Below are 13,336 nucleotides of genomic sequence, written 5' to 3' on the forward strand. Positions count from 1 at the left end.
TATGGGGTCTTTTATTATTCCATATGAAATTTTGAATTGCCTCTTCTATTTCTTTAAAGAATGCCATTGGGATATTGATGGGTATTGCGTTGAATTTGTAGATAGCCCTTGGCAAGATTGTCATTTTCACAATGTTGATTCTTCCAATCCAGGAGCATGGGAGGTTTTTCCATTTCCTTAGTTCTGCTTTAATTTCCTTTTTTAGGGTTTTAAAGTTTTCATCAAAAAGGTCCTTTACATTCTTAGTTAAGCTAATTCCTAGGTACTTTATTTTCTTTGAGGCTATTGTGAAAGGAGTTACTTTCCTGATCATTGCCTCGTTCCTCTCACTGTTGGCGTACAGGAAGGCAGTTGATTTTTGAGGGTTAATTTTATAGCCTGCTACTCTTCCAAAGTTTTGAATCAGCTCAAGGAGCTTGGGAGTAGAGTCTGTAGGATTCTTTAAATACAGAATCATGTCATCTGCAAAGAGGGATAGTTTTATTTCCTCTTTCCCTACTTGGATCCCCTTTATGCTTGCTTCTTGCCTTATTGCACTGGCTAGGAATTCTAGTACTATGTTAAAGAGTAGTGGAGAGAGTGGGCATCCTTGTCTCATTCCAGATTTTAGAGGGAATGGCTTTAGATTTTCACCATTAAGTGTAATACTAGCAGTGGGTGTCTCATACACAGCCTTTATTACATTGAGGAATGTTCCATGGATTCCTAGTTTCTCCACATCTTTTAACATAAAAGGGTGTTGGATCTTGTCAAATGCCTTTTCTGCATCTATTGAGACAATCATGTGATTTTTGTCCTTGCTCCTGTTGATGTGTTGAATTATATTAATTGATTTGCTATGTTGAACCAGCTTTGCCTCCCTGTGACGAATCCTGTTTGATCATAGTGTATCATTTTTTTGATGAGTTGTTTTAGACAGTTGGCCAGAATTTTGTTGAGAAGTTTTGCATCGATGTTCATCAAAGAAATAGGTCTATAGTTCTCTTTCTTTGATGAATCTCTGTCTGGTTTGGGGATGAGGGTTATACTGGCTTCATAGAACGAGTTGGGTAAAGAACCTTCATTTTCAATTTCGTTGAAGAGCTTGAGGAGTATTGGTGTGAGCTCTGCTTTGAAGACCTTATAGAATTCAGCTGTGAATCCATCTGGCCCTGGGCTTTTCTTAGGTGGAAGTTCTCTAATTGCCATTTCTATTTCAGAGCTTGAAATAGGCCTGTTGAGTTGGGTTAGTTCTTCTTGGTTCAGTGTGGGTATGTTAATATTGGGTAGGAATTCATCCATTTCTTCTAGATTCTCAAATTTGTTGGCGTAAAGGTTTGAGAAGTATTCCCTCATGATATTCTGGATCTTGGTAATTTCTGTCGTGATATTACAATTTTCGTCTGTGATTTTGTTTATTTTGATATGCTCTCTTCTTTTTTTGGTAAGATTTGCTAAGGGTTTGTCAATTTTGTTAAATCTTTCAAAGAACCAACTCCTTGTTTTGTTGATTCATGCTATAGGTTTTTTTGGATTCCAAATCATTTAATTCTGCTTTGATTTTAATAATTTGCTTTTTTCTACTAGGATTAGGGTTGGTTTGTTGCTCTTTTTGCAGGAGCTTAAGGTGAGACATTAACTTGTTGGTTTGCGATTTTTCCAACTTGTTGTTGTAGGCACTCAGCGCTATAAATTTTCCTCTGAGTACTGCCTTTGCTGTGTCCCAAAGGAGTTGGTATTTTGTGTGCTCCTTATTGTTAAATTTCATAAACTGTTGGATTTCTGTTCTGATCTCTTCGATGACCCATTGGTGATTCAACAATGTGTTGTTCAGTCTCCATGAGTTACAGGGTTTTCGTTGGTGGAGATGTGTGAACACTTCATTTTCAAAGACAGAAAATGTTGAAACCTCTGAATGTTACTGTCGCATCTGAAACTGTTAAGGATCCCCCTAAAGCTTTCACGTTTTTAGGCTATTGCAGTATGTTTTTATTTACATAGGAACATCATTTTTTATAAATTCTGTAACTCAAATTCATTTTTACTTATTTAAACTCATTTTAACTAAACACATTTTGTTACCTGAAAGATATTTTACAAATTTTGCTGATGATAGTTTTGATCCAATCATAAGTTGCCAAGAGATTTTTTTCATATCAGAATTGCTAAAAATGGCAACTATTTAACAACTACTGGATTGACAAATACTAACTGTAAAGTCACTATTTTTTCATATATTTTAATTGTAATTAATAGAAGGGTTACATTATAGTCACCAGATAGAAGTTGCATTACTTTACATACATTGATACCATTTCTCATGTCTTGGTCCCCATTTCCCTCCCCCTACCCCTGCCCCTCATCTTGTTTTCCCCCCTTCCCTATCCAATTTCAAATAACCAAATACACATATGTACAATATATCAGATCAGATAACAAGGAGAAATATTGTAACAATATGAGATAACCAAGGGACAGCAAAAAGATGAGTGATAACATAGTACATTAAGGACAACAATTACTGATTATAGGGCTTTTGTTTCTATATCCTGGAGGTCCTTTCATTTAGCAGCAACTATATGGCCTTATGTATCTAGGTTTTGTTCTATCGTAAATCTCTGCTAGGAGAGCCCAAGGTTTCTACTGATTATGACAGATGCGGGAAACCATTGAGCCTATGTTCTTTTGAGTCTGGCTTACTTCACTTAATATGATTTTTTCTAAGTTAAAGTCACTAATTTTAAGATACATCCTAACTTCAAAGGCCTTAAAATTTAAAAGAAATATGCATCTAAGAATCCCTGACAAATAATATTTGCTGATGGTTTAAAGAGAACTAATCTGTGTTGCTTGAATTCAAGGTTTTAGGAAGTAATAGAACCTATTTAGACATCAGTTTTTACAGTAAAATAAATTTACTTATTACTGAATTTTAAAAATTATGTTAGAATGAGACAATGCAGGAACAATATGTAATGAAGAAAGAGTAGCAGACAGAATAAAGCCGTCAGTGTAGATTAGCTATCATAGCATATTTCAGTGAAGTAGTGATAGCAGTAATGCATGATATATTCAATAAAACTAGATATTACTAAATTTTATATTTAAATGCTAAATAAGTCTTCATAAGTTTACCGAAGATGCTATTTTTCTTTCTGAGTTAAAGTTAATATTTTATAATTGCTTTTGAGGGGTTTACAAAGATTGAACAAGATAATGCATGCAAAAATATGAATATTTACAGCAGAAAATAAATTATAACATGTCTTTGTTTTTTCAAAAATAATATTTTACATAGATTTATTTTTACATAGATTTATAAGATGATATACTTACTGAAGTTAATTTCAGAAACGTGAGGTGGTTTCACTTAATCATTTTTTGTGTATTTTTTCATCTGTGTTGAATAAAGTACATTAAAGCCCAGGATGTCAGAAATGAAAACAATTCAGTAAAAAGTTAATACCACTACTTCTACTACCATGAAAATAACTGTTACTATTTTTTTTGCCAGTCCTGGGCTTGAGCTCAGAGCTTGAGCACTGTCCTTGGGCTTTCTCAAGGCTAGAGCCCTACCACTTGAGCCTCAGCACCACTTCCGGCTTTTTTCTGTGTATGTGGTACTGAGGAATCGAACCCGGGTCTTCGTGCATACTGGGCAATCACTTTTATCACTGAGCCAAACTCCTGACCCAGCTGTTACTATTACTTAGTATTTCCAACTGTTATTTGTTTCCACTTTTGCTCTGTTACATTAAGAATTTTTAAACTACCAAAAATTTCCTCATTGTATTTGCTAATTTACTCAACTTTTCTGAAGTTAACTTCACCAAATAACATGCACCTTTTAGAATTTTTATAGAAATAAATGAGCTTATGAATTAAGGTGTTTCGTTGGTAGTATTGCTATTTATACTTAACTGGCATTATAATAGCATGTCAATCAGTATTGTTTGAATTTAAAATGCGAAGTCAGATACTGGCAGGTCATGCCTTTAATCTTAACGTCTCAGGAGGCTTAGTTTTGAAGCCAGCTTGTGAAAAATACTCCATGAGACGTATCATAAATTTACCACTAAAATAAATAAATAAAATGCTGAGGAGGAAGATGTGGGGCGTGTGGGTGGTGTGTATGCTGGGTTAACACTTCCAAACCTCAATAACTTCATCTATCAGTACTATTCAGCAGTTCCCAAACCTCAATGTCCTGGACCCTTTTATATTCCAAAGTACTCTAAAGAGCTTTTGTTTCCATGAGATACATCTATTGGTATTTATATTTGAAATTAATACTTGGAAATGTTGAAATTTTGGTAAAGTCTTCTTCTTTTAAATATTAACAGATGTAATATGCATGTTTTATGAATATAACTTCAGAAAATCAGAAAGAAGGCAAGCATTTTATAGGTTTCAAACTCTAATGAATTATGTAACATGATACAAAGACAATTGAATGTTCATGCGTGTGTCCAAATTCAGTATATTGTAGTACATTCTTTTGGCTAAAATTTGTGAGAAAAAATAGGAAACAATATAGTTTTCATGGGAAAGGCTGGATGATGGAAACTTAGAGTATACTTGAACCTCAGGGGCTCCCATAGTCCTTGAACCACAGTTTGAGAACTGCTGAACCAATCTTTTAATTCTTAAAGCATTAAATAATATAGTCTCTGATTGATATATTGTTATTAATTCCATTTCTATTGTGGTTTTAATTGCTATTTATAATCTGATATTGCTCTAAAGTTTTAATTTCTTCTTGTTTGTTGACAGCATATACGATTTCTAAACACAAAATTTATGATAGCACAGATTTGGTAATGAGGTTAAGCTACCTCACCAAGCAAATTGAGAAGCATAGCCGATTAATATAAGTAGCAACTATTAGGATTACTCAACATACAAAAATTATGCAACTGTATTCTAGGGATAAAATTGCTCTTACATTTTCCAAAATGGCTTCATCTCACCATTATCTTGTCATTGACAAGCTTCAGTGTAGATCCAAAAGTCTCCTGGACAAAGTGAGAAAATAAATTGATACAAGCAAGTAAACATTACTCCAGAGCTGGGCTCTGAGTGATGTTAGTATCCCTCAGATTTCTAGTGTATGAGTGCCTGTTACAGCCACTGTACGAAGCCTTCCCCAGATACTCAGGTTTCTCTAGCACTCTGTAGAAGATTTTTCAGGAATTCATTTCCTGAGGGAAAAAAAAATCTCCTCATTTAGGTTATAACTACTGGAGTCAGGATGCCACGAGAGGGCAGACAAAACTCCCAGAGAGGGCAGACAAAACTCCCACATAAGTCTGAAGCCTCAAGGTCGAGTTTCTATGTTCCTAGGAGAGTGGAGAAGAAGGCAACCAAAAAGTATACACACACACACACACACACACACACACACACACACACACACACACAGAGTACTATTCTTAATGGAGGTTTGCTGTTAGAGGTAACTGTGTTATACCAACATAGTCTCATAAACATGTCCTTCTTCCCGATGGTCATCCTTATGGTCATGCTGAGTGTTTCTACTGAGATGCAAATATTTTGCTCAAAAAGTCATTATTTACAAAGTTAGCAATTGCCACGACTTCTTAGAAACTATTTTTAATTTTTTTGCGAGTCCTGTGCTTGAGCTCAGGGCCTGAGCACTGTCCTTGGACTGTCTCAAGGCTAGAGCTCTACCACTTGAGCCTCAGCACCACTTCCGGCTTTTATCTATGTATGTGGTACTGAGGAATCGAACCCTAGTCTTTGTGTATGCTAGGCAAGCACTCTACCACGCGGCAAAACTCCCAACACCTTGGAAACTCTTTAGATGTGCAGTTTGAATAGACACATTATGTACATCTCAGACTGTCTGAAAATACCTCCAATCTTCTATTCACTTTTTACTAATTTTTAAAAGTGTTTCCTGGGTGGAACACAAATTTTTACAAAAACATTCAGAATTCTCCATCTCCCTCATTTCTCTCCTCTGTGTGTCTCTGTCTGTCCCTGTCTGTCTCTCTTTCTCTCTGCATCTCTCTGTCTCTCTGCAGCTGGACCCAGAGCCTTCTATTTAACCCTATTGCTTAGGCATTGTGGAGAGACCCCCTCTCTACTCTTTCTCTTAACTTTAAAACAATATTACTTATGCCTAGAAACATTTCAGTTTGCTTATAGATTATTTTACATAACATTCATGCACACTTGTCTAATAGATTACTAGTAGTTTTAAAAGTGATATACATATTATTTTTCCCAAATTTCAATGATAACATGCTAAAAAGGAATGCTTAACTTCAGTGATGTCACTGAGGACAGATGTGAAGTTATTCATTCATTCAGTCACCAAACATGTGAGTTCTTTCTATGAGCCAGGACAGGTCAGATACTGGAAATCTGACACAAGGAATCACAGTCCATTCTTAGACTCAATAAGCTATCTCTAACCGATTGTGTCAATCATAATTTGAGGCTTTCTATAGAAATTTTGGGAAGAAAGCCACCATTTTCTATTATGCAACAGCGATCCTGTCATCCCCAGTAACCATCAGTAATGCTGTGAATTGCTTTCAACAAACATCCAGTTTAAAATATCTTTAGGAAAATGCAAGTGAATGGATATATGACGCTGTGACGGATCCGTTCAATCGTTTCGCATGCTGTAACAGTCTTCCACCTTTGTCTTCCTTAGGTGTATCGGTTCCTATCCCTGTGATCGGACTGCGGGATGAAAGCAAAGTGTTCGTGAACAACACCACGTGTGTGCTTAATGATCCCAATTTCGTTCTAATTGGGTCCTTCGTGGCGTTCTTCATCCCGCTGACGATCATGGTGATCACGTATTTCCTCACGATCTACGTCCTGCGCAGACAAGCCCTGATGTTGCTGCGCGGCCAAACCCAGGAACCTATTGGGCCCAACCTGGATTTCCTGAAGTGCTGCTTCAAGGACACGGCTGAGGAAGAGAACCCTGCCAATCCTACTGAAGACGCGAAGCCACGCCGCAAGAAGAAGAAGAAGAAAGAAAGACGTCCACGGGGCACCATGCAGGCCATCAATAATGAAAAGAAAGCTTCCAAAGTTCTTGGCATTGTGTTCTTTGTGTTTCTCATCATGTGGTGCCCATTTTTCATTACCAATATTCTGTCGGTTCTCTGTGAGAAGTCATGTAACCAAAAGCTGATGGAAAAGCTTCAGAATGTGTTTGTTTGGATTGGCTATGTTTGCTCAGGAATTAATCCTCTGGTGTATACGCTCTTTAACAAAATTTACCGAAGGGCTTTCTCCAACTATTTGCGTTGTAATTATAAGCCAGACAAAAAGCCTCCAGTCAGACAGAATCCTAGAGTTGCAGCTACTGCATTGTCTGGGAGGGAGCTTAATGTTAATATTTATCGGCACACCAACGAACCGATAATGAGGATACCTCAGCGATGCGAGCCTAGTATAGAGATGCAGGTGGAGAAATTAGAGGTGCCAGAAAATCCCTCCAATGTGGTTAGTGAAAGGATCAGCAGTGTGTAAGAAAGCAGCACAGTCCCCTACCGTGATGCTACACGAGTAGGCAAACTCTCTCTCTACTTTGACTTTTAAGATGATGCTACACGAGTAGGCAAACTCTCTACTTTGACTATTAAGATGATGCTAAATGCATAGGCAAACTCTCTTCTTTGACTTTTAAGATGATGCGACATGCATAGGCAAACTCTCTTCTTTGACTTTTAAGATGATGCGACATGCATAGGCAAACTCTCTTCTTGGACTTTATGTCGGTCATCCCTAATGTAAATATTGCTGTGTGAAAAATATGTTTTATATATAGCTTTGCGACAATGTATTTTACAATCATGCCTATAAAAGTGAGATTTAGGGTTCTATATTTACTGTTTATAATAGATGGAGACTAAGTTATTTTGAATCTTGATGAATACAGTGTTTATGGTTTTCTTTCACCTTCCTCCTTTATTGTTTTCATTCCTTCCTCACCCTCTCTCTCTCCTCCTCTTCTTTCTTCTATTCCTCCCTTCCTGTCTCTCTCTACTCCTGTGCACGTGGACACATTAATGTTCTCTCAGGTGGCATTTGCAGGAGACCAGAATGATACACAAACATGATAGTGGTTACATTTCGAGCACACCGAAATTGTCAAGCCCAGTGGTATCTTTTCTAGACTGACAGTAAATATATACTTTAAATTCTTGCTCTGCTCATCTAAACACATCCACGCAGTAAGATAGATTCTGCCTTTGTGAAAAACATCCCTGTGTGTGAAAGGGAGAACTTAGCCTCGTTGTTACATATAGGGGCAAAATTAGACATTGTCAGAATGTGGTGTTGGTATTTTGCTGCAATGTCTGTCCCTAAACATAGTGGTATTTTAACATGCAGCTGGTTAACCAGGACTACAGAAGTGGAAGGATGACAAAGAGAAAGATATATATATATATATATATAATATATATACCAAATCGCTTTTCACTTCTTTAGGACAATGTTCAAATTCTTATTCTTATGACAAGGAAACTGGAATTAGTGTCTTCATTCTGGTCCTTAGTAAATACCTAATTCCATGACTAATCTGGGAAATGAGATCCCAGAGTTACTTCCCAAACCAGGATTCAAAATCAATTGGGTTTTGATCTCAGAATTCTGGAAATTCGTGTGCTACACACAAAGTGAAATTCACATTTTGAGCCTTATTAAAATATTTTCTTAATTGTGGTACCTCTATCTATAGGACCTAAATTAGCAGTCCGTTTTTAAGTAAAATGTGTGTTGTATAGGTCAATGACAAAAAACTTGGATGTTTTACTTGATTAAGGACTGCTGAATTAAGCCCTTAGAATGTGAAAAAAGTAATTTAAAAGACTCTTTTACTGAACTCTGGGAAAACAGAAATACAGAGTTTCCATTTGGATTTTAAACAAAATTTATCTCATTTTCAGATCCTTCCAAACTCTCTAGTGCAGGAAAAGGCTGCAGCTAACGTGCAAATGGCAAGCTCTTCATTGTTACTGCAATTATAAAATCTTTCTTAAAGTATAGTGTTGTGCTACAATAAGTGTTGGCCATTGTTTCATTCATGGGCCTGCTACTGCTCTCTAAGAATTCAATACTACTTTAATAGTTTGTAAACCATAAGAGGTTTTCAAACACCAATAAAGCTAGACCATTATAAATTTATGCTGTGTGCAGAGTGTACACGTGTTTCCAGTAACTGTGTTTCCATTTCACACAACTGTGGATAAATTTCTGAAGAACTCATGATGCTGTTTTTTATGCCTGACAGTTGCTTATACACTTTAGGGTGTGCTTCTTAGTATCTTCAAATTGGTGACTGCAGAATCTGAGTTTTCAACACCCCTGGTCTGTGTTTTCAACACACAGTGTGGATACATCCAACAGTCTGCCACAGGGGCAGTGGAAGGGTGGCTGTATTTGAGGAAACTCAAACAGTCTCTATTTGATTACACTGCCAAACGCCTGTCAATTTCTTGAGCATGCCCAAATATAACACGAAAGTCAAGTCTACCTGCCTGTTAGGTCAGTTGAACTGCATGTTTAAATAATTATCTGAAATAGAATGAGATGATCTAATTCTTACTGAAATGAAACTGTCTGAAGTGATACAGCATGCACTTAGCATGGGCTCTGCATAGACAGATGGTGCCCTGCATGTATACCATGTGTGTTGCATGAATCCATCGATTTGTATTAATGGAGGGCAGAGTAGCTGATATAAACAGGACTGAAGAAAAGCCTTCAGCAGTCCTTAAAGAGTGTACATTCAGAGCTGAATTATTGTATTAGAGAAAATTGGAAACATCTGATGTCTTTCTGAACTATCAGGGCAAGCTCATAGCACATGTTTTTACAGAGAAATAAAATATAAACCACGGATTTCCAAAAGCACTAGCAATAAGTTGGATGATAATAGCTTATAGCACATTTGTTAATAATTCCTATATCATCAAGTAGTAGTACTTAATAGTACCCAACACAGTATTTATCCTCAAATAGTGTGCTATTCGTAAGTTCTGTGCTGTTTGGTATGAAAACAAATATACTCATTTGGATATAAATCTTACAGTTCAGTGTTAAAGCTACAAACTTTTCTAAGTGTTTTAAAACAGTCTATGTGATAAACGTAAACGTGATGAATTTACTGTCAAACAAATCACTTTGATGTGCTATTATATATGTGTAACTGTTTAAGACACGTGCAACAGACTGCCTTATATTATTTCCTGTAATTCTTCTCCTTTGTCCAATGGTACTTTTTGTGAATGGTTGCCAAGTGATGTCATATTCTTGGTTCCTGTATGCTATCCACTCCAGGTTTTTGTGATACTTCCTATTAACTTATTAAATTTATTAAATGTCGGATACTGTGTCATGTGTCTTTTTTTCCCTGAGGATTTCATGGACAAAAATATCCTTCACTATCTTTTTGGAGATTAAATGGGTTCCTATAAAATAAGTTTTCAAAGACTAACACCATGAGAAAATATTGCTTTCTCTATGTACTTGAAAACACCACAGCCTGAGAGGAAAAATAATTAAGAAGTGGGGCTGTCAAAACCATATCACAATAGCAACACCAGCTTCTCATGAGAAGATCTACAGCGACTGGCGTCACATGTCCTTGCCTTGATATCACCATTGTCTATTTCCCATGGAGAAAAAGACCATGTCAGTCTTATTCATAGTTTTTAGCACAGGTATACAGTGAGCTTTAATATTAACCAGGCCAATGTTATCCATTTCTGTTGTCAAAATGAGCCATACAGATCCTCTCAATTCAGTCACCTTAACCTACCTGTAATGTCAGATAGTTCTGAACACCTATAAAATCATCTAACCCACCATAAAAAACAAGCAATTTCTCTATATCTGGATCCAAGGATGACCACATACATTGGCCTTATCTTTCCATGTTATTTTTTTCTGCTACTTGATGGGTTGTTCTGACTGCAGGTCCTGAGAATAAAGCATCAATTCCTCATTCATTTATAACCATAAGTAACTTCATTGCTAGAAAGGTCCAGTGATACAAGTTAAACTGCAACTTGAAATAGCAGGGCTACTTGAAGTACAAAGCTAGAAATAGCTGATAGCATTTAAGCTGCCCAAAAGTGAGGCAACGGAAAGAGACTAAATTTTCTTGACAATCCCAGAGCTACACTCATTACTAACTATAAAGTATAGGAAAGGAAATGAGGGTTGAAGAACCCTGAATGTACTTACTGTATTTGTAAATTGTGATATGCTGATGATAAGTGTGCAGGAACTCTGTTGGAAAGAGGTTTGGGTATGCATATGATTGTGAGATGGGGAAAAAGTCAGGTCATGAGAAGTTTTCCCCTTTCGAGGGAAAGACTCAACATATAGCCTCATTTCCTTTGAGAATTGAACTGAATCTCATAAATGACTTTCATGAAGAGGAATTTAGCAATGATGTCATTTTCCTAACACTATACATGTACTCAAAATTATTATAATACCAGAGGTATGATGACTGGAATGTGTGAACAACATACTATTGTACTTTGCTGGCCCCCATGGGAAGTGGTAAATTTTGGATGGCCCTTCAGAGTGGTTCTAGGTTGAGATGAGGGCACCAAGCCTTTGTGCTGCCACTTCCTTTAATGGCCAGGCCATTCTGTACAACAAAGGCAACTCCCAAGGAAGACTTGACATGTATGAGAGCTGTCAGCTCCTAGGAAATACCCTATGAGCACCAAAGGCAGAGTAGCCGCATCCAAGAGAAATAGGATATTATTTGGATAGTAAATGATTCACTATAGTAAGGTATATTTTTACACTTCACGGGGTTTCCAAACCAAGCAATTCTCTGAAAACACCAACTGATTCATACTTTAATTCAATTCTATCAACTGAGAATAAAATCAATCTAGTGGAGAACAATGAAAGATGTATTTGTTAAATTTATCCAACACTAAAATTAGCATTTCAATACTGAAGCCGCAGTTGAAGTGGTTCTCAAGGCGTTTACAAAATGACACCTGGATTTTATACATTTAAACAACAAGAAGCAAGGGAAATTATATCACTTGTCCTGAATTGCTGATAAAAGATAAGCTATGTCATTAAAGGAGTTGAGTGCCATTTTGTTCTTTGAGAAATGATCAGCTGTACAGAGGTGAACCAGTTAACTATCTTTCAAAGGTGAATTCCCATGAGTGTGGAAGTTGCAGTGGCTTGCAGGTCTGAAGTTTAATCCTGCTTCAGACCTTTGTGGAATCTCATTAATTTTACATTCCCTAAACCAATGCTACAGCCTGTTTTCCTTGACATTTTCAACATTGCTTAGCTTTAACACCGACTCCACAGACTAAAAGCCCACGTCGAATACTTACGGCAATTACTCAGTACCTAGGATATCCACCTAGGAGAGACAAATATATTTCACAGGAGAAGCATAAACAGGCCTTTAAGAAAAGAAAGTTCTTGCAGCGGGAGTTTGGCCTAGTGGTAACATGCTTGCCTAGCATGCATGAAGACCCGGGTTCGATTCCTCAGTACCACATAAATAGAAAAAGGCGGAAGTGGTGCTATGTCTCAAGTGGTAGAGATCTAGCCTAAGGTAGAGAAAAGCCCAAGGACAGAACTCAGGCTCTGAGTTCAAGCCCCAGGACTTAGAAAAAAATAAATAAATAAAAAGAAAGAAATACTTGATTCACAACTGTAATCCTAACTACTCAGAAGACTGAGACCCAGAAGATCTTGATTTGAGGTGAGTCTAAACATAAATGTCCATGAGATTCCACATCTCTAATTAACCAGAAAAAAATAACAGGGTAAGAAGAACAGCTCAAGTGGATGACAATCAGCTGTGAGCAGAAAAGCCACAGGCTGTAGCATGGGTTTAGGCCCGTAATCCTAGCTACTTAGATGGCTGAGGTCTGAGAATCATGGTTCAAAGCCAGCCCAGACATGAAAGTCTGTGAGACTTTTATCTCCAATCAACCACCAGAAAACTGAAAGTGATGTTGTGGTTCAATGTGATAGAGCACTAGCCTTGATCTTAGGAGAGCTCAGGCCCACAGTTCAAGCCCCACGACTGACAAAAAAGGAAAAAGAAAAAAAAAAGAAAAGAAAAAAAGAAACCCCCAAATTTGAGACAATAGGATTTCATAGTTGCTACTATCGAATGGAAAATATCTACTTTTCTGTATATCTTACTGTCTGCATATGCATCTCCCTATGACGTGCATACATTTGTATCATATATTTATTTTTAAATTATATGTAAAGACAGGATCATGCCAATGTGGTCAGGAAAAAAGTACAAGATATAACTTGACTTTGTGGGGGCCCAGGTTTTAGTCAGCAAAACAAC

General features: G+C 36.9%; 1 protein-coding gene across 1 annotated transcript in view; it reads left to right on the forward strand.

Annotated features, from left to right (window-relative positions):
• Positions 1 to 9,415, forward strand: part of Htr2c (5-hydroxytryptamine receptor 2C) — a 180,000-nt gene extending 170,585 nt beyond the window's left edge. The window contains exon 6 of the mRNA XM_090326035.1: positions 6,665 to 9,415. Coding sequence (XP_090182161.1) covers positions 6,665 to 7,497 — 833 coding nt within the window. The 3' untranslated portion in view covers positions 7,498 to 9,415. The remainder of the gene's footprint in view (positions 1 to 6,664) is intronic.
• The last annotated feature ends 3,921 nt before the right edge of the window (positions 9,416 to 13,336 follow it).

This window comes from Megascapheus bottae, chromosome X (genome assembly GCF_031878675.1).
Source record: "Megascapheus bottae isolate mThoBot1 chromosome X, mThoBot2.hap1, whole genome shotgun sequence".
Taxonomy (NCBI): domain Eukaryota; kingdom Metazoa; phylum Chordata; class Mammalia; order Rodentia; family Geomyidae; genus Megascapheus; species Megascapheus bottae.